The sequence below is a fragment of the Ascaphus truei genome, chromosome 2, assembly GCF_040206685.1.
Source record: "Ascaphus truei isolate aAscTru1 chromosome 2, aAscTru1.hap1, whole genome shotgun sequence".
In the NCBI taxonomy this organism is placed as follows: Eukaryota; Metazoa; Chordata; class Amphibia; order Anura; family Ascaphidae; genus Ascaphus; species Ascaphus truei.
Window position 1 is genome coordinate 67,409,552 of NC_134484.1, and position 22,630 is coordinate 67,432,181.

Here is a 22,630-nt window from a genome sequence, read left to right on the forward strand (position 1 = left end):
TCCCCCTGCTTTTCCCGCTACATGCTTTCGCCATTCTTGTCTTTACTCTCCGCTACTAATCACATCCCCCTACTATCGTATTACTTCCACCGATCCTGCTCCTACCCTTTTCCCCCCCCCCCTTATCCATCTCCTGCGAATCTATCAACCCTTCGTCTGCCACTTACTCCCTGCCCTCGTAGCCCTCTCCCATCTAACTATATTGGTCGGCGCAGCCTACAGCTGCTCCTTCCCTCCCTGTTGTCCCCATGTCTCTGTGCCAGTCTCTCTCCCTATTCATGGGGCCATAGGCGGGCTGTCTCTCAGCATCAGTGGTGCGTTCTCCTGGCGTCTGCTGCGTCCGTGCGCCTGTGATCGCCGCTCTCACGTGGCTGTCTCCTCGGGGGCTGTGATGGCATCCGTGCGCCGTCACTCTGTATTGGCCTCGTAATTCCGCCCCTCGCAAGATGGCCGTCACTGATCCCGCCCCTTCCGGTGATGGTGTTCGTCCTCCGCCATCTTGGATTGGGCTGACCTTCGAGGCAGACGCAGCCGAAGCCGCTCCTCCAGCTCGATCTGATTTCCCGCCTGGTGAGGAATTCCCGCCTTCTCCTCATCCGCCTTCTGCGTTTCACTCTGGGGGACCCTCCATCGCCGTTCTGGCCGCCATGACTGGACCACGAGGTGAGTAACAAGTCTTATTGATTTTTTCCTTTTCAGGGTACATTGCAGCTTTGCTTTTACCCCGGTGACGGTCCTTATTAGTTTCTCCAGCGCGGGGGGGCCCTGGCATACAGAGTTTATCGGTGCAAACGCCGGGGCTGATGCAGCTTAAACGGGGTAACAAGAAAAACCTTTTTCCTGATCACCTTGGCAGTGGGCACCATTGGGTTAATCCCTTCTCACTCTAGGTAGGACAGGAAGTAGACTTTTGCCGGTAGGCCATATAAGGGCCCCTCCCTCTACCTGCACCTTAGTCTTTTTCCTGTCCTCACAGCTAGGAGTAGGATTTTTTATTTTCTAACAGGGCTCACCTACTGCACCTTGTGCAGATAGCCAGGGTCTCAGCCTCTCTGCCCTGAAGCTCCGCGATGCGCCCTACGGGTAGCGAGACGGAGACCCCTTAGAGTCGGGGGAGCCCCTATTGGGGGGTGGAACAGCTGCAGCCGCACAGGACCGATCGAAGGCGCACAGCAGCTGCAGCTGGGAGCCGTGGAGGCCCAGACTCACCGCATAAGCGTATGGTACGCTGCGGTAAAGTACCCAGCAGCCCGCTACAGGCGGAGGGGGGAGCAGCCATAGCTGCGAGCAGAGGAGGCTCAATTGACCGCACTAGCGTATGGAACGCAGCGGTGAACTACCCCAGTAATTCTGCTGCGAACCGAAGGAGGTTAATATTGACCGCATGTGTATCTGAGATACTGCGGTAAAAGGGTACAGTGCAGGCGGCCGCTCGGGAGCGTGCGCGTCACGGCACGCCGGCAAATGCGTACACAGACACGCGAGCCGTGCACGAGCACTTGATGACGTCAGAGAAGCGACGACCACACGGTGTATGTGTGAGTGAAAGCTGCAGCATGGAACGCTCAGCAGGGAGAAGCCAAGTGCTGGATATGGATTCAAAAAAACACCCAAACTTCAGTTCCCAAGACTAGGTGAGTCCTTAGTTTTAGTTCTGCATGGGAAAGAGAGATGGTATATATACATTAGGGTGTATGTTTAGTATTTATTTTGTTTTTATAAATTAGTTCGGTGGTTACCCTCCCAGAAGCAGGATCTTCAAAGGGACGGGGGAATCCCTGCAACATAAATGAAAGGTTGCTAAGAAAACTAAATGGTGTTCAGCTTGTGAGAAACCAGCCCTAATAGGGAAGTAATTATGTGAAGATTGTCTTAAGACACCTGCAGGTGATACCAATGAACAAATGAGCATTTTCTTTATTGATGAAGGAGGCTGTTAAACAGAGAGTTGATGCGGCAGTACAGCAAGCTGTTAACCCTGCGCAGGAAGATCTAGATCCCAGACCAGTCTGGATAAGGGGAAAAGTTTTTCATCATATGGGTCTGAAATTGATTGTTTTCATGTGTCAGAGAGTGAAATGGATTCATCAGATCAAGATATTCAGGAAGGAATCTGAATTTGATGTAGAAAGGGTGGATCCACTCATCAAAGCCATGATACAGGTTTGGAACTGGAAGACATTGAGGAGTTAACCCACAAAAAAGATAAAAATTTTGGGGCGAGACAAAAAGTGTCCTGGCTGCTTCAAGAGTTTTTGTACTGGCCTGCTTTGACAGGCTAAGCAGGCTGCTGCTGCTGCTGCTGCTGCTGCTACTGCTGCTGCTGCTACTACTGCTACTACTGCTACTACTGCTACTACTGCTACTACTGCTACTACTGCTATTACTGCTACTACTGCTGCTACTGCGGCTACTCCTGCTACTACTGCTACTACTGCGGCTGCTTTAAAAAGGTAGAGTCTTTACTATCCATCAAGTAGTTAAGGACCTCATTCAGGTGGAGTTGGCGCAACCAGACGCCAGAGTATTACGCCTAAAAGGTTTGGGAAGATGTATCCATTCCCACAAGAGGAGGTAAAATTTTGGGATGTCAGCCCAAAGGTGGATACTGCTATTTCCAGAATAGTAGAGAAGACCACAATTCCAATAAGGAACTTGCGTCATTGGAGGACGCTATGGATAGGAAGATGATACGTATGGAAGAAAACATACGTTACCACAGGAACATCCTCATACCTGCCATAGTTGCCAACATTGAAGAAGCAATACACAAAGGTGTGGAAAGAAGTGCTATTCTTAAGCACTGTCCGAAGTAAAATGAGCAGCAAAAATCTATGGTGCTGGCGGTATCAGCAAGAAGGGCTTTATGGCTCAGACAGTGGATGGCTGACACAGCATCAAAGAACAACTTGTGTTGATTACCATTGAAGGTGAGTTCCTCTTCGGTAACAAACTGGATGCAATAATAACAAAAGCATCAGGAGGTAAGAGCATTTTTTACCTCAAGAAAGCAGAAGATTCGGTTTCCAACAGGCTAATAGAAACCAATATAAGGAAGCAAAGGCATATAGACCTAGCAGGTCATCTCCAAGACAAACAACATGGAGGGACGGCCAGGACCGTTTTTTTTGTGACAGTTGCCAGTAGGAGGGCGACTGAAGCAGTTTTTCTGCAACATGGGCCCAAACGATACAGGACAATTGGGTATTACACCATTCATCAGAGGTACAGTATAGAATTTAGAGAGATGCCAAGAAGAAATATGTTCTTAATAACATGGATACAGTCCAAGGAAAAAAGAAGGCAGAATAATTCGGCTTTAAAGAAATTATTACAAGCAGAAGTAATAAAGAAGGTACCTCAGGAAGAGGAAGTGAAATTTATTCCAGAATTTTTCTAGTAAGGAAACCTACAAGGGAGTACAGAGCAATTCTAGACCTAAGAAGTGTGAACCTGATTATTCAAGAGCTACAACCAGGAGACTGGATGGTGGCAATAAGACTTAGAAGATGCTTATCTACAGGTGCCCATAACAAAGGGACACCAAAGATGCCTAAGGTTTACAGTAAATCAAGATCATTATCAGTATACAGCACTGCCATTTGGTCTGGCGACTTCCCCAAGGACGTTTATAAAGGTTCTAGCCCCTCTAGTGGCAGAAATGAGAAGAGGGGTAGATATATACCCATACCTGGACGACATCCGGGTAAAATCAGGGAGTCTGGAGAAACTCCAACAAGACCAGAGGATGGTATAACCTTTCTGGAACACCACAGTTGGTTAATAAACAGAAACAAGAGCCATCTCATGCCACTCAGCTGTTAAGATTTCTGGGGGTAGAATTTGATACAGCAAAAGGAGAAGTGAGACTACCAGACGCAAAGAGGCAAGACATAGCCATGCAACAAAGAAGCTCAGGAAAGCTACCAGGACTTCAGCAGAAGAATGCATGAAGCTCCTAGGGAAATTCGCTTCAACATTAAGCGTCAGAAAATGGGCAGCAATACATATGAGACCAAGAATCTTGTTACACCCACACACAAAACAGGAATTAAAGTGGTGGGAAGATACCCGAAACCTGGGAAAAGGACAAACACTACACCCAGTGCACTGGGTAAGAATTACAAGTCAATGGCACTGTGGCTTAGTTGGTTAAAGCGGCTGTCTTTAACAGGAGATCCTGAGTTCAGATCTCAGCAATGCCTTGTCTTAGTCCCATGCACGTTTCTTAAACAGATGCGAGCAACACAGGTCGGGGTGCCCAGATGGGAGAAACATTGGTGCAAGGAACCTGGACAAACCAGGAAAAGCATCTTCCATCAAATCTGCTGGAATTAAAAGCAGTACAAGGGCCTTAGAAACTTTCCAAGACCATATAAGAGGTGGCTGTATAAAAATAGAATCAAACAACAGGTCAGTTGTCAAGTATATAGCCGAACAAAGAGGAACCAAGAGCAGAAAGCTGATGAACCTCACAGCAGAAATCCTCTTTTGGGCAGAGTGCCACTTGTAGGAAATTACAGCCATACATATCCCAGGACTAGAAAATGTCACAGCAGACTTTCTAAGTCGGAGCATCATACACCCAGGAGAAGGGGCATTATAGCCACAGGTGTTTCAAGAACTGGTAGAGCGATGGGGTCAGCCAGACATAGATCTCATGGCGACACACCAAAACCCGCATGGTAAGGAACTACTGTGCCAGACAGTTTCATCCAAGCGCACAGGGTACAGATGCTCTCAGTTCCAAATGGCACTTCAAGTTGGTATACCTGTTCCCTCCAATTCCCTTAATTCCGGAAACAATCAGGAAAATCAGGGAAGACCAAGCAGAGGTGATATTCATAGCACCCTACTGGCCAAGAAGGCTTTGGTTCACACACTTGGTAATATGGCAGTAGATACACCATGGCACATACCAGATCGCAAAGGGTTGATGCGACAGGGGTCAATATGTCATCCGAATGCCAAACAATGGGCTTTGACGGTATGGCAATTGATCAGGAAACATTGAGACTGAAAGGTTGTTCAGACAAAACAATCCAAACCCTTTTACAAGCAAGGGAAAGTTCCACATCGAAAGTATACCATAGAATCTGGCTTTGCTTTCGCAATTGGGGTGAAAAGGGAAAACAGAAGTCCTTTCACCTAGAATTGCATCAATTGTGGAGTTCCTGCAAAAAGGATTTGAGAAAGGTCTCAGTCTTAGCTCATTGAAAGTACAGGTGTCTGCACTATCAGCCTTGTTGGAAAGAAATCTGGCAATGGAAAGATTGATCATCAGATTCTTTCAGGCAGTTAAAAGGTTAAGGCCTCAAATCAAGAACAGGGTACCTACAAGGGACTGGTCCCTAGTATTGGATGTACTAACAGCAGCTCCGTTTGAAGCTATACAGGAGATAGGCTTGAAATGGTAATCATGGGAAATAGCGTTTTGATAGCAATCACCTCAGCAAGGAGAGTGGGAGAACTACAGGCTCTATCAGCCAAGGAACCATTCCTAGTCATACATCAAGACAAGGCAGTTCTCAGACCAGTATACCAATTCCTGCCAAAAGTTGTATCACAGTTCCACATGAATCAAGAAATTTTGATTCCGACATTCTGTCCAGAACCAAAGAATAAGAAAGAAGAAAGACTACACAAGTTAGAGGTGGTAAGATGTCTAAAAGTGTACCTGGAAGGATGCGAGATATCAGAAAGTCAGACAGACTATTCATCAATTCCAGAGGGAACAAAGAAAGGTCAAGAAGCTTCAAAGACAACAATTTCCCAGTGGATAGTGTCTTGTATTAAAAGGCTTATGAAAGCAAAGGACAAGATAAACCTTTGAACATTAAAGCTCATTCTACAAGGGCCATGTCTACTTCATGGGCATTTAAAGCCCAGGATACACCAGGACAGATTTGCATAGCGGCAGTCTGGTCCTCATTCAATACATTCTTGAAATACTACAGACTAGACGTACTATCATCAGCTGACGCAAGCTTTGGGCGTAGAGTGTTAGAAACTGTAGTGAAATAAGTATAAGGTGTATTAATAAAGGTCAAACTGATAAGGCATTAAACTGGTGTTGTCTATTCTGATGTATCCCTCCCTAAAATTTGCACTGCTTGGGTATGTCCCAATGGTGCCCACTGCCAGGGTGATCAGGAAAGGAGAAAATTTAAACAACTTACCGTAATTTTCTTTTCCTGGAACCATGGCAGTGGGCACATAGTTACCCTCCCTATGTATGTCTAATGCCTATCAGTTATATATTTCAGCTATGGAAGAATCGTAAGACTAAGGTGCAGGTAGAGGGAGGGGCCTTATATGGCCTACCTGCAAAAGTCTACTTCCTGTCCTACCTAGAGTGAGAAGGGATTAACCCAATGGTGCCCACTGCCATGGTTCCAGGAAAAGAAAATTACGGTAAGTTGTTTAAATTTTCTCCTTTATTGTAACTTTGCAACTTAGGGGTTTTGATTTAACCTGGTAGGGTGGTAGTGTCCGCCTCATGCGGTCTCTCCTCTGGGTGGGCTTCCCACTGTGGTCCACGCTGGACCCATCACTGGGGGATCTGGTTCTGCAGTTGTGGCGCCGGGAGCAGGCCCCAGCCCCAGCTTCTGAAGGAATTTATTCCCCTCCTCAGGGGCTTTTAGATGAATAGGGCGGCCATTGCGGATCACCATGAGACCGAAGGGAAAGGTCCAACGGTATCTGACCACCTTCTCCCGCAGTACCCTGGTGATGGGCCACAGGTCTCTTCGGCGAGCCAGCGTGATAGGCGAAATGTCCTGAAACACAACGATTTTAGCTCCTTCAAACTCCATGACAGGCGTATTTCTAGATTTCTGCAGGATCTCTTCCCGGGTGCGGTAGTAGTGTAAACGCACTATGATGTCCCTGGGTAGCTCATTGGGTTGGGGCCTAGAACGCAGCGCACGATGACACCGGTCCATTAGTAGTTTATCCTTAGGGGCCTCCGGGCAAACGTGCTCCAACCACCGCCCCACGAACTCCTCGCAGTCCACTATATCTTCTGGGACCCCGCGGAGACGCACATTGTTACGGCGATCCCTATTCTCCGCGTCCTCTTGCCGGTCGCGGAGTTCATTTATCTGGGACTGCAGATCTGCTGTTACTTTAGAGCTTTTTTGAATGGCTTTAGAGTTCTTGTCGACCCGCACTTCTAGTTCTTGTGTCCGGGTCCCCAGGCCCCCCACTTCTTTAGCTAAGGCTCTTATTTCGGCGTGTAATACGTCCTTTAAGTCCTGATATAGCCTTTCAATGTCACATCGCCTGACCGGCAGGAGCCCCTGGTCGTCCGGGTTTCCCTCACCCTCCGACTCGGAGCCTGTTCTTGATGCGGGGGCCATTGCTGTCGCTGCCCTGCGGGCTCTCCCTTCGCCAAAATATTCTGGCAACCCCCGTTTTCCGGGGGTCTTCGTCGACTTCTTCGACATCCTGGGGTCTCCGTGCAGCCTGTGAGATATTTTCCTTCGAATTTGGTGCACTATTACGTTCTATCTGCTTGGTTCTGTTGGAGAGGGGCACAGAGCTATAGGATTATGCATCCATGCTCTCCAACCTCGCGCATGCGCTCCTCTCTTAATATTTTAATAATGACGAAGTTATAATTTGTTGCCTTCTTGGTTTGTTTCTTAACAAAATGTTTTGTCACATATTGTACTTTTTGGGTGTTATAAATGACTATCTTCTGATTGTAATGGTGATTTAAACAGCACTAGCCAGGCATGTTTCAATTTGAAAGTAGCAAACCCGGCAAAATTAAACTTTGTTTTTTATATTATTTGAACCGATGGGTCATGTGTTGCTTAAGCACTCTACTTTCAGCCCTGGGGACCTCCTGGTTCCCCAAATAATTACCTTTTTTAATGCCATTGCACCTCCATGTTAAAGTTAATATCGCCGCTAGCATTTTCCAAAAGGAAGCTACAAACTTTGTGACGTCCTATTGGCCCACTGGTCCCACAAGGTTTGGTGGCCATATTGTTTCCCCAGGTAGTAACTTTTATACCTGGTACATTCACTGGTAATTACAGGCATACCCCGCATTAGCGTACGCAATGGGACCGAAGCATGTATGTAAAGTGAAAATGTACTTAAAGTGAAGCAATACCTTTTTCCCACTTATCGATGCATGTACTGTACTGCAATCGTCATATACGTGCATAACTGATGTAAATAACACATGTGTAACAGGCTCTATAGTCTCCCTGCTTGTGCACAGCTTCGGTACAGGTAGGGAGCTGGTATTGCTGTTCAGGACGTGACGACAGGCGCATGCGTGAGATGCAGTTTGCCTATTGGGCGATATGTACTTACTCGTGAGTGTACTTAAAGTGAGTGTCCTTAAACCGGGGTATGCCTGTATCTAGGAAACCGGTGAGGTCCCCTGAAGTCGAAAGAAGTGCGCTCCTGCTCTTTAAAACAACCCCAATTCAAATTATGCTAAAAAAATCAATTAAAAAAAAAACCCCACATCTTCCAGGGATTGCTGCTTGTAATTGGTTTGAAATAGAAATGGCTGAAAAAACAGATGAAATTGTAGTTCCTTTTTTTTCATGGGTTTGTCTCCATGACCGGGAGTCATCCAAACGGGATTGCGGACGATTCAGGCATGGAATCGTGCTTTAATAACTCCTGGCTAATATATCTTTCATGGTAATATATAAACCAATAAATTGGTGACATTTCTACTGGAAACAGACCTTTTTTTTCCAGTCCCCAGAGGCCTAATGTTAAGCCTCATGGAATGTCATGTTATATCGTGGAATTACTATGGATCTACAGCATTAAAAATAAATGGTGGCAAGTAGTGGTTTTTTTTTTTTTTTGGTTTTTTAATTTTTTTTTAATAAAGGCTACATCAATGAAACATGTTTAAAAATTGATTACCACCTGGTAACTTTGAGTTATGTTACCAGTCAACAGGACAATCTTCCATATTCCAAGTTTGACAGTGATCGCCTTCCATTGCCCCCATGCCACACTTTTTGTAGTATTGTGATTTTATATAATATGAAGATGAGTAATGAATACGCCTCTTTTTGAGCAGATGTACAGAGTTGTGCTCAAATTCCACTTCAATACATATTCATGCACGAGTCCTATAGAAAGGTTTAAAAAAAAATGCAAATAGCAAGGTACTGGAAATGAGCCTCTTTGCTAATCCATTTATTTTTAACGTCAATATTATCAAGTTAATCACATTTATGTTATAAACATACAGTAATATTTCGCAGGAGTTAGCTGCCAATGATACCAGTGGTGGACAACATGTTGATGCAGAGCATTCTTTTACATGTATCATTGGCCAACTGTTCACTTGCATGGGTCGGCAGTGCCGCCGATCAGGTGTTTGGGTGTAAATTCCTTTGCTGTATTAAACTTTTTCTAGCTATTGTATGGTAGCTCAATTTTCTGCTGTTTTTACTTTTAATGTTTGCATATTTCCAAATAGGGAGGAAGAGTGGAGATTGAAGCTGTAGCTGTTCTTGGACCCATTACCGAAATTTCATCAGCACTATAAGAAGCACGACCTCGGAGCCTGCGAGGAAGCTCCCCCTCTGATCACTCCCCCACCCCCCTCCCCCCCAACATATAAATAAACACACGACAAAGGTCTGGAGGTTCAAGGGCCGCGGCTTTATTTACACAAATAATACTACACCTTGGTGAGTGCTACCTCTGCCAGCGTGCTCTACCGCCCTGGTAAAGGCCACTGGCACCCCAACCATGGCCCGGCTGTTAAGCGATGCTGGGCTCAGGGAATCACGCACAAATGAGCGCTGCCCACTCGCTCCCCACCCGAAGGATTTAGGGGTTATCTGCACCATAGAGCCCCCCGCTGGCAAGGTGCACTCACCTCCCCCACCCCAACAGCCGCCGCGACTAAGGCAACACCTGCCTTTAAAATGTCCACCTCAGGTATGTCAACATCAAAGTCTTTTATCCACATTCTGAAAGGGGGAAAAAAAAAATACAGCATACACAATATAATTAAATTCACTCACGTTTATCACACAAAGGGCTGGGTGGGTGGGAGTTCCTTCCTGCGCCTGACTGCCTTCCCGCTCTCTCCCCAGTTTAAATCCCCTAAGGCCCACACCGCCTCCTCCCCCCCCCTCCCCGAGGCATGGGGGGAAGAAAAGGGGGAGGGGCGCGCGTGCAGAAGGGAGGGGAAGCAGTATCCGGCCGGCCGGGTCAGGGTGGCAATGCGCTTCCTAGCACACGCCCAATTGTGCCATAACCTATAAAACACGCACTATTTAAAAAATAAATAAAGCAATAAATAAAAGATTATAAAATATGATTCCAAGAGGTTTGATTGTTCCAGTATGACCTTTTTATAATGCCCTCTGCATTAATGGTATGTGCAGTACCTCACCAGTGAATGTGCTCCTGCATAAAATAAATGGTTTTTGATGCTTGAATTCATTTAGCTTTGTGTTTTTGATTAATTCACATGGTATGAATCCTAGTTTTTGGTGTGGGGAGGAGGAGGGTGGGGGGAGTTGAAAGCAGAAGACCCACCAGTAGTAGATAGTATGGAATGTATAAGCAAGTATAGCAACCCTGATGAAGTCCCCACTCCTAGGGACTAAAACGTTGTTTTCTTTTTGCTTATCCTTGCGATGTGCTGCCTCTTTACTCTGGACCTAGGTTTGGGGGGCAGGGTGGTGTATATATGTATACACATACCCTATACCCCCGGACAATAGAAGAGGGGTCACATCAAACTGTCCCAATGTGTGTAGGTGATGCTCAGCGGTTACCTTCTTTCTCAGGGTGCTGGACTTCGTGCAGGGCTGGGGTGTTGAGCAAATAATGAAGCAGAGGGCGCCAGGAACGTTCTTTAACTTTATTAAACGGGTATCTTAGGGCAGCAACTGTACTGTTTTTTTTTTTGTTTAGGATCACTTCTTGTTACGTGCAACCACATACACCCAAGTATCCTCAACCATGGGGCTTGTAGGCAGAGTAGCTCTTTTTGCGGGAAACAGGAGTAAGCTGGCTATGTGATGCAATCTCCAGAGCTGTAGCTGCATTGATTATCCAGTCCCTGCATGGGGTTGGTGCCTTTTGGTTCAGGTTTTGGTGGTCTCAGGGCTGGCTCTGCCACTGGCTGCCTCGGTTTGGGTGACTGCACTTCTGGTTGTGAGTCTCGCGCACTGTGGGATGTGGCTTGTGTACACTCCTAGGAGAGCAGAGCTCCCGATCATGTTACTGCCGGAATGAACATCTACTGTTTGTCTCACCACATAGGTATTAAGCTGTAAGATCCTCAGGACAGGAACTGCTGTCTCCAATCCTTACAGTACTTCAGTCTCTGTGCACTTGTCCCATCATTATATTCCCTGTGTAACATACCTGGTGGGTATAGAAAACCTATTAGATGAGATGTTGCATTGCGAATCGCATGGTTACTATTGGGTGATATAAACATTCGGATCACACAACAGTAACCCTGCGATTCGCAATACAACATCATCTAATTGTGCCAATTCCCCTGTTACTGCACAATACATTGCGCCACAAAATCCACTACAGCTGCATTTAACGTGGTTCAGATGCGGAAATTCCCTGCTTTCCACCTATTAAGGAAAAAAACATTCTGCCCCTTTTAAGATGTCTGTTTTCACCCAGCTCTGCAGTTTTGTCACAGACACTGTCTGAATCATTTAGTTAGAAGGAGCATTAATGCCCGCATCAGTAACATGGGGCTAATACATTGTCTGGAATAAACATTTCAAACAGACAAATGCTGCTCCCTCAGAACAAAGTGATCATAATTTGCAAAGCTTGTGTGCACCACACTTACTTGTCATTTTCTAGTTTGTTCTGGACTCAACGTAAGTGCCAGTTTGTGCATTTCTTTCAACATACAGTATTAGGGGGATATGTACCAAGCTCCAAAACAATGGTCTTTCTCCAAGGTGGCAAAGGTATGGAATGCAGAGTTTATCACTATAGCACAAATCCTATCACAATCCTGTTCTACAGTCCTCTGGTGGAGAATATCTAGGCACTGCGTTTAAAGGTTATGAAATGAAGAATAAATATTGTGTGAAATATACATGTGATATATTGTTTAACGTTTAATAAATGAATTAGACACATAGGGGTCTATTTAGTAAAGTCTCCTGGCTGCAAACGTAGGGCACAGCCAGTGCAAAAAACTTTCATCCAAGAAAATGAATTCCATTGAAAACAATTGCATTTTTTGCTTTAATATATCTGGTCCAATTTGTGCCCCAGCCTTGCGGCCGGTAGACTCCAGGGAAGTTCTGCAACAACGATTTTTTTTTGTTTGTTTCAAATGTTTTTATTAGGCATTATTACAGTATACGTTGTTACAAATATATATCAGCCTAATACAAGGTTTCTTTTTTGTTGTTGACATAGTCTCAACACGCCCCCGACCCGTCCTCATGGGCCGAAGGGGCTAGCGAGAGGGGGAATCCCATGTCTTCTGTTGTTAATTGAAGATGGGGCCTTTTTAATCTGCTGTTTGGGTCAGCCATGGTTCCCATACTTTATAGAAGGATACTATTGTCCTTTTCAAGAATGCTGATAGCTTCTCCATCAGCATCACCTCCTGGATTCTTTTCTTGATTGTTTGCTTGGGGGGGGGGCGACACCTTCTTCCATGAGGCGGCCACCGCACACCTAGCCGCCGTGAGTATGAAGGAGATTAATTTTCTTCTTGGTCGGTCAATGTTCTCTATTGGCCTGGCCAACAAGTAGGTCAGCGGATCAATGGGTATTGAGAGGTCTGTGAACTCTTTATTTATGGACTCTATGGTTTCCCAATATTTCTGAATTTCTGGACATGACCACCAGATGTGGGCCATGTCTCCCTTTTGTCCGCAGCCTCTCCAGCATAGATTGGAGGCCAGAGGGTAGATTTGATTTATTCTGACTGGGGTAAGATACCAGCGATACAGTATTTTATAAATGTTTTCCTTGATTGTGGTACATATGGAAGTTCCTGAGGCTGATTCCCAAATACTTTCCCAGTCCTCTCGGACTATATTCAATTCTGCTGCCCAATTAAGCATATAATCATGGGTGGGGGCGTCTGTCGCCCTCTCTAATTCCGCATAAATTTGTGTTATAAGACCTTTTTGGTGGGCTGTTTCCCTGCACAGCCTTTCAAAACTGGTGAGAGGGGGAAATTCCAATGTTGGGGATAGTGTTTGGATAAAATGTCGAATTTGTAGGTACTTGAACACGTTCAGTCCTGCCATCTCATATTTATTTTGTAATCTTTGGTAACTCAGGAACTGCCCGAAACTCAGGAGGTCGGCAACTGCCCTGATATTCTTAACTGTAAATTGGTCAAATTGTCTTGGCTCACAACCAGGTGGGAATTTAGTGTTTTTAAGGATTGGGATGAGTTGAGATTTAGAGGTCGTGAGCTTGAATTTGCATTTTGGCCAGATCTCCCATGTATGTCTCATCGGGCCTAATTTGAGTTTACTGTTCTGCATGTCTTCCCTGCTCAGGGACCAAAGGCATGCTGGCAGTGAAGGCGTGCCGGCATATTGCATTTCTATATCCAGCCAGCAATATTGGCCTGGGTCTGCATTGCAGACTACTACCTGTCGCAGCTGGGTGGCTTGGTAGTATCTAGTAATGTCCGGGACTCCGAGACCCCCTCTCCCCCTTGAGGCAAGCAGAACTGCCCTGGCGATTCTAGGTTTTTTACCCTGCCAAATAAAATGAAAGATTTGTTTCTGGACATTCTTCAATTCTGAGCCAGGGATGTGGATCGGGAGTGTCTGGAAGTAATATAGCAATCTGCGGAGTATGTTCATTTTAACCGAGATCATCCTCCCGATCCATGATATTTGGTATCCTCCCCATTTATCTAGATCTTGTTTGATTTTCCGAAATAGGGCCGGGTAATTATGCTGATACAAGGATTGGTAGTTCCTCGATATCTTTACTCCCAAATATTTGATACAAAAGGAACTCCACCGTTAGTTAAAATTTAGCTTAAGGAGTTTCACCTCTGGCTCAGGCAGGTTTAAATTCAACGCTTCGGATTTGTCACTATTAATTTTGTATCCTGATATTTGTCCGAAGTCTCTGAGTTCTTTTTGGAGATTGGGGAGGGAGATTTGGGGTTTGGAGAGTGTTAAGATGATATCATCCGCAAATAGTGATATCTTATATTGCGTATGTCCAATTTCTATTCCTTGGATGTCTACATTATTCCGAATCGTGGCCGCCAGGGGTTCTATTGTGAGTGCAAAAAGGAGAGGGTATAAGGGGCATCCCTGTCTTGTACCATTTTTAATGTTAAATCTCTGAAGGCTGCCCCCTGGTAATTTTACCATTGCTGACGGGTCTTGGTAGAGTCTGCGGACCCCTTCTAGGTATGCGTCTTTGAAGCCAAATTTACGCATGGTGTGGTCTAGGAAGAGAAAATCGATTCTATCGAACGCCTTCTCTGCATCTAGGCTTAGAAGTATTACTTTGGTTCCTGTGAGGTGGACATGGTCTATAATATTGATTATCTTACGAGTATTGTCTGAGGCTTGCCTGCCCGTGACAAATCCTACTTGATCTATATTTATAATTCTCGGTAAGATAGGGTTTAATCTATTTGCTAGTATTTTACTATATAACTTGAGGTCGTTGTTGAGAAGGGAGATCGGACAATAGCTTCCACATTGCATCAGATCTCTGCCTTCCTTATGAATGATGGCTAGGTTAGCTAGAGACATTGAGGTGGGGATTGGGTTCCCCTCCCTAAAATGGTTGAACATTTTTAATAGATGCGTGGATAGTATTGGTAGGAATCTCTTGTAGTAGACATTGGTGAAACCGTCAGGACCAGGGGACTTAGAGAGTTTGAGCACCTTGACCGCCTCTTCCAGTTCCTCTTTTGAAATCTCAGCATTGAGGACTGTGTTTTCCTCCTCTGTTAATGTAGGGAGGTGACAACTATCTAAATATTTCTTTATAGAGTCTAATGCTATTGGTTCAGGTCGGCCATTTTTGGATCTTAGGTTATATAGTTCAGTATAATATTTTGTAAACTCTGCTGCTATTTTGTTATCACTATATTTTATCTCACCAGATCTATTTTTGATTGCCGTTATTTGGGATCTCTTCTGTATTCCTCTCAGTCTACTAGCCAAAAGTCTGTCAGCCTTGTTACCCTTATCATAGTATTGTTGCTTTGTCCACTTGAGGGCCTTTTCTACATCCTCGAGCTGGGCTTGTTTAAGTTTTAATCTGGCTGTAGTTAGAGTTTTATACGCTCTCTTTGAGGGGTTACTTTTATAAGCTTGTTCCAGCATGATAATGTTGTCCGTAAGTTCTTTAATCAATTTTTGTTTGACTTTTTTCCTATGGGACGCAATAGAGATAAATTTGCCTCTAATTGCCGCCTTATGGGCCTCCCAAAGGATTGCTGGAGAGGAGACTGATCCTGAGTTAAAGAAGAAGTAGTCCTTAAGTGAGGTTCTGATCTCTCTCTCTATCTCAGGATGGTTCAGTAAGGAGTCATTTAGTCTCCAGGAATAAGATGTGTTTTTTTTCGAATGGTACTGATAGGGTCAAGGTGATGGGGCATGGTCTGACCAGGTAATCGGGCCAATGTCTGATTTAGTACAGGCTTCTAGGACATTTTTGGTTATTAGAAAGTAGTCTATACGAGAATAGGTCTGATGAGGTGCTGAGAAGAAAGTGTAGTCCCTCTGGCCCTGATCCTGGGATCTCCATATGTCCACCAATGAGAACTCATTCAGTATTCCCCTGAACCTTTTCCCAGTGTGTTGGGAGTGGGCTGTACGGGGGTGACCCATTGCGGTTGATCTGTCCTCGGTGGGGTTTAAAACCATGTTTAGGTCCACCCCCAATAACATCGACGATAGATATCCGGGGTCAATGCCCTCGAGAACTGTTTTAAAAAAATCAGTTTGGTTCTCATTAGGGGCGTATACATTAATCTGGGCAATTGCCGTACCCGCCAGGGAGCCGTATACCACCAAAAATCTACCCTCTGGATCCACTTCTGTTTTGATATGATTAAATGGAGTGCCTTGTCTGATTTAATATGGCCACTCCCATTTTTTACTACTAAATGATGCGAAAAAACACATTGGAAACACTTTTTTTGAATAAGTTTGGGTGGTCTTGCAATGTGAAGTGGGTCTCCTGTAGGAATATGATGTCTCCCCCTGATTTTTTCATGTCTTGGAGGGCCAATCTCCTCTTCCTGTTATTTTGTAGTCCTTTGACATTTAATGATAATATCTTAATTGGGGCCGTAGTAGCCATTGGATTTGCTTGTGGCGTGAAACCTTAGGACCCCTCCTTTCCCACTGGGGGGGGGGAGGGGTCTTGATTCTGTAATTTAGGAGCTTGCAGGGCCCCAGCAAACATTTAGAGTGGGTGCCTTTTCCCTGTGAGACAAACAAGGTGTACTGAGGAGGCGGGGGGGGGGGTGTGGAGAGGGGAGAGAGAGTGGGGTAAAGATCCGCTGGGACAGGGTCAGCAGATAGTAGATAGAGGTGATTAGGTCCAATTTGGGACCTAACAAAAAGTCTCCAGGTCCATGGGCGACCGGCATTTGGGCTAGAGTGCCCTTCAGGGGTGATGCCCACCCGTCGACGACCGGTGGGCATCAGAGGTGTCCAGACCCTTTGGTGCCTTTACTAAACATTTCCCCTCCCCCCCCCCCCTTTCCAACGATAGTATTTGGATTTTCCAGTGTAGTTTCTTTGAAAAAGAAAGGAAAAGAGATGGGGGGGTGATGGGGAGGGAGGGAGAATGGGAGGATGTGGAGGGTGGGGTGGGAGGCGGGGTGGAATGGGTGGGGGGCAGGGAAGGGGTGGGGGGGCAGGGAAGGGGAGGGGGATTCGGAACCCTTAGACATTTTTCTACTAATCATTTAACATTAGATTCTGCATCATTCAACAATATTTAACAGTCTTGCTACCTGTAGCGCATGAAATAGGCAACACAACTAGGTAAATTGACATAGCACTAACTTGTCCCATGAGTCTGGGATGACAACACGAATAACAGGGAAGTCAGTATCTGTTCAGTGAATTGAGCGGTGCATCTCATTTGTCGTCATAGAGCAGTCTCTGCTACAGGACACTGTAGCTAACCATAGGAGCAGGTGAGCTGCTTGGAGAGTCGGTTTGAAATGGGGGAGGGAAGGGGGGGGGTGCTTGGGTATGGTTTGTCTAGTGAGCAGCTAAGGAGTTTGATGTGTTTTTTTTCAGCTGGAGGAGAGGAAAGAGGGCGGGAGACACAACCGCTGTTATAATGATTATAGTTGGGAGCTTACTATTATTACTACTCGGTCCGCGAGAGTGTCTTTATCCACTCCACGGAGCGGGAAGGACAACATACATGGCAATTTATACAGTTTCAATCCTCTATGTTGGGCGTCATAGTATGGGTAACATCATAAATAACATTCATCCCCTTGTTTGAACCAATCAATGTGAGTAATAGCGTGCGTAGTGGTAGTTTCCCCTGTTGGACATGATCATGTCGATAGCATCTTGCTTGATACCAATCCCACAAGTCACGCACCACAATAAAAATAACATCAGCCCTAGGAGTTGGGCCTCCCGACATAGTGGATATCATTTTTAGGACTCGTGTAGGTTAAGCATAACAATAGAAATAACCCGTGCAATCTTTTTTGCTCGAGGAATGGGGAGGGTGGGGGGAGGGTGAGGAGAGACAGGTTGGTATAGGGCTACCATGAATTGACCCTTTAACCATTTCATCATACTCTTATTATGTTGGAGTTAGATTGGCTCCAGTTGTGGGCCAGTCTTTGGGGGAGGGGGGAGGGAGAGGGGGTGGTGGGGGGGGAGGGAGAGAGGGTGGTTGGGGGGGGGGGAGTAAAAGGGATGGGGGGGAGGTTTGCTGGGGGGTCTATCATAGTACAGCTTTGATCATCAACTATATACATTATGTGGACTCAGCAGTATTGCTCATCTTGATCCTGACAGTCACTGGTATGGCAGCTTTTGGTAACCCGAGAAGGGGGGGGGGGGGAGGGAGATAATTGGACTCGGGGGTTATCAACTGTAATCACATTAACTATTGTAACTATAAAAACTGGTGTCACTCTCGGCCATAGTCTGATTTTGGGAACAATGTTTGTCTGCGGGTATAACGAGTATATCATCGTGCACAGTCTGTGTTCCTATCCATTGCTTAGGTTCCTGGAGTTTCAGAGGCTGCTCACGGAGTGTCTTTCTCCTTCAGCTATAGGGGCCCAGCTTAAGGGGTTAATGTACTCACAGTTATGATGGGATTTCTACCCGGTATCTCTGCGCGGGGCCACCAGCCTCGGTGGTCACTCACGATCCTGCCAGCCCATTCCCCAAGCCGTTCTGCCGGAGATGCCCAGCAAATGCCGCGCCGATGGGGGAAGAGAAAAGGGGTGACAACTCCTTCACGGCTGATACCTCCCTCTGTATTCCGAGGGCCCTTATCCCCCGTTTTCTCACTCCTCCGCACAGGCAGGACTTGGTCAGCTGTTCCGGGTCCTCGACTAGTGCTCGGGTGGGTCGGCAGTTCCATCTTCTTTCTTTGCCGCGGTTGGCAATCCCGGTGTGCAGTCGTCTGTGGATCTGGAGGAGGTGGAGGTCAGGCCTCTTACCGGTGGCTATGAAGCTTGCTTCTGGGGTACATATTTTGTAGATCCTCTGTGGTCTTGGTCTTTGCCTCTTTCTTGCTGCAGCTGGGTTTCTCTGTGCTCTCAGGATTTCTTCCGTCAACGTGACTGGGCCTTCCTGAGTATAACGGTGCAACAACTGGGAACTGAAAACAAAGTAATACAGGTGAGTTAAACTTTCTTTATCTCTTTTGTTGTTTTTGTCCAGCCAATCTCTCCGAGGCTCTGAACGGTGGTTCCTCAGTCTCTTGGTTGTGAGACCTGGGAATGTCAGGGTTCCACGTTGGAGGGGGGTTTAGACCCACCGCTTTGGCTAGTCGGGTCATCTCTGCGGGGTGTCTGATAGCAAGGAACTTTCCGTTCCTGTTCACGATTAGTTTAAATGGAAATCCCCATTTATATTTGATGCCATTCTCTCTCATCATCGTGGTCAGCGGCTTCAGCTCACGTCTTCTATTGACCGTGATTTTTGCCAGATCATTGTAAACCTGTAGATGGTCATCTTGGAACGTGATAGGTTCCTTCATCCTGCAGGCCATCATTAAGTTTTCCTTGACCGCATATCTATGGAGGCGAACTATGATGTCCCTTGTTCTGTTTGGGTCGTCTGACCGCGGTCCAAGGGCGCGATGCGCTCTGTCCATTTCTAGGTCTTTGGCATCTAGATCATCACAGAGTGAAGAAAAAAAAGTCTAGGAGGTAAGGCTTCAGCTGGTCAGGGAGGACAGATTCAGGTATGCCTCGTATCCTGATATTCTGCCGCCTGTCGCGGTTTTCTTGATCCTCCCAGGCTATCCTTCAAACTGCTGACCTCCAGACCCAGTCTGAATATTTTGTCCTCCGCTGCCGTTTGCGCCTGCAGGGTCTCCACCAGTTTAGTTTCCAGAGCGGAGGTGCGCTCTGTCAGGCCTGTAATGTCTTGCCTCAGCTCCGTTACGGCCGCTTTCGGGTCGTTTTGGATCGATACATGTAATTTATCCAGCATGGATGTCATCAGATCCTGCATATATTCCCTGGTGAGGGTTGCTTCAGGGCTCTGTGTTTCTTCTCCTCGTTCTCGATCTAGGGCCTGCTCTTTCGAGCCGCGTGCGCTCGCTGAGCCGGTGCCATCTTGGATTTTAGGGGCCGCTTCGGTGCTCTCTTGCGAGGGGGAGAAAAACTTCGTTACCCCTTGAGCGGGCTGCGTTTTTTGTTTGCTCGACATTCCTGGTTGTTTGGTCATTCAAAGTGAACACTTTGGGGGTCGAAAATTGGGGGGGAAAGCACTATTAAATGAGATTATTCACAAGGGTCTGTGGAGCTCTCCTCTCACACGGCCATCCTCGCCGACGTCCTGAACACTCCCCCCTTTTTTTGTTTTTTAAATATATATATATTTATTTTTTACCAAATATAAACTGTAAAACCTTGTTTACTTAGGTAGTTTTATGTGAAATTTAAACTGCAGCATCAGAGTGGTAGGTGACATTAGCAGTACTGGTAATGTGGTTCATCGCAAGAAAGAATAAAACCAAGTTACTAAACTAGACACCTACCCTCTGACAGCACAAAGGTTGAAAGGAACATAACAATAGGACAAGGCTACCATTTACCAAAACACTGCTAATATTGCGTACAATGCCATGGGAGTCACACAGGGCAAGTGTTTTGTAAGACACTCTAAAAAGCAAATGAGTTAACGTTGCCCTCTGACATTTATAGGGGCTACTGGTGCCAGCCCCTGATGCTCTTTAATGCCACAAATTCATTAACACACGTATACACCCACAGACACACCAATGCACAGATTCAGAACATACATACTGTGTGAGACTGCACAATCTGGGTGCTACACTAGTCCATTTTTCAAAGATTAGTTAGGATCTTAAAACTAGCCCCCAGATTAATCAAGGTCCGCTATGGCTTAATTCCCCCGAACGCGCGTTAAATTGCATTGATTTAAATGGGAGATAGCAGTTGTCTGGTGTGTTAACCCGGTACGGGAGCTTTATGAAGAACCTCCTAAACCAGGCAACAGGGCTGTCCTGAGTCGTATGTTGCAGTGCTGAAGGCTGAATTATAAAGGAGTTCCTAGAATATTCTCTTTGTTGGCCATTTGTAAAGATGTCCACAAAAATTATTTAACAAACCCCCACACCAAAAAAAAAAAACCTGCAGGGGGATTTAATATTACATGTTCAGGATGATATATAGATCTCGAAAGCTCGCACAAATAAAAGCATTTCGTTAGCCACAGAACGGTATCATCTATTTATTTTTTTATTATTGAAGCTCGGCTAACACGGTACTGATTTATATATATATATATATATATATATATATATATATATATATATATATATATATATATATATATATATATAAAAGAGAAGAGAGCGCACCCCATAGTGTATAACTGTATATTTAATAAAGGGAGGAGGGGGGGGGGAGAAATCTCACTCACAAGGGTATGGAAGTTAAAAGCATGTCGTGAATAAATCACCACCACCCCCCCCCCCCCCCCCCTGCTCCTCCTCCTCCCTTTATTAAATATACAGTTATACACTATGGGGCGTGCGCTCTCTTCTCTTTCTCTTCTATAGATTCCATAGGATGTGGTTCATCCTCTCGAGAGCAGCCGGAGACCCCCTGCATTTAAGTCCAAAACACCTTTGACGAACTAAATCATAAAGGACTGTTTTTTCACTTCTTTATTCATATGTTTTATTTTTATACATTTTTATTATATGTCCCTTTTTGCACATATATGTACTGCGTTATTTTAAGTTATTTTATTGATATTATGTTTATTGTTTATTGTATTTTTTACATAGGCACTGATATTAATTACATTGTTATTTGTATTTACACTATATAATACTTATTTACCACCTATATACCATTTGAGGCGCTGCTTTTTCTTTTGTTTGTTAGTTCATATATATATATATATATATATATATATATATATATATATATATATATATATATACACACACACACACACACACACACACACACACACACACACACACACACACACACATATATACTTGCTTTTGTGCCAGGCTTCGCCCGGGGAATGTAATATTGAATACATCTCCCTGCCTCCCCCCCCCCCCCCTTCCTCTGCTGCTGGATGTAGTGCGGGGTGAGTGAGATTTTTCTCTGTGTGTGTGTCTCCCCCCGCTGCCGGAACATGTCCCCGGTTCTCGCTGCCGGCAAATTCTCTCCCCACACCCCCCCTGATGGTACATCTCCCTTCGCTGGCAGCAAATGAAAAAATGGGATGAGAGGAGGACTAAGTTTCAAAATGAAATGTATTACTAACAAACAATTGTCTCGCTCACACTCTTCCAGTCCTTTAAAGCAGTAACGTAAATAATCCAGAATCCCAATCGCAGGGGTAATGAGCAGATTACGGGACTGGGTCCCGGTCGAGCTGCAGATAAAACCCCCTCACGGTCTCGGTCGGCGTTCTTCTAGCTGCGTAGGACTTCCTCACCCTCTCACGGCATCTCTTCATGCAGCCTGTGCAGTAGGAAAATTTACAGTGCGTAGTCTCAGTCTCGACTAGATGGCTCTCTGGAAGACGTGAACTACAAATTCCACAATCCGACACGTTTCGCTAACAGAATTCGCTTCATCAGGGAATGGTAACCTCCTTTCAGTCTCTCATATTTAAAGTCTGAATGTTAATTGACTGGTTTGTCTGTTTATTCTCATTAAGCCACATTGAGTAGCGCACTAAACACAAACTTTTTGAACTCTTTGGACATGCCTACTGTGAAGGGTATTATTTTAGTGCTGCACCAGGTGTGCTAAACTCTTATTTCTGTTGCTGCTTATGTTACACATAGGGATTTCACCTTCTACTGAAGGCCAACCCGGAGAATTTATTTTTCCCTAACTTGGTGCGGTGGTGCTTCCCGGCATCCTGCTACCACTCCCCCTCCAACTGCAATGAACATGGCTGTG

At 45.4% G+C, this 22,630-nt stretch overlaps 1 protein-coding gene across 4 annotated transcripts in view; it reads left to right on the forward strand.

The window, feature by feature from the left end:
- The window catches only part of LOC142480193 (2-iminobutanoate/2-iminopropanoate deaminase-like), a 31,363-nt gene extending 20,921 nt beyond the window's left edge, over positions 1–10,442 (forward strand). For all 4 annotated transcript variants that reach the window (XM_075582659.1, XM_075582661.1, XM_075582662.1 and 1 more), the window contains one exon: positions 9,470–10,442. In XM_075582659.1, coding sequence (XP_075438774.1) covers positions 9,470–9,538 — 69 coding nt within the window. In that variant the 3' untranslated portion in view covers positions 9,539–10,442. The remainder of the gene's footprint in view (positions 1–9,469) is intronic.
- Positions 10,443–22,630: the final 12,188 nt, after the last annotated feature.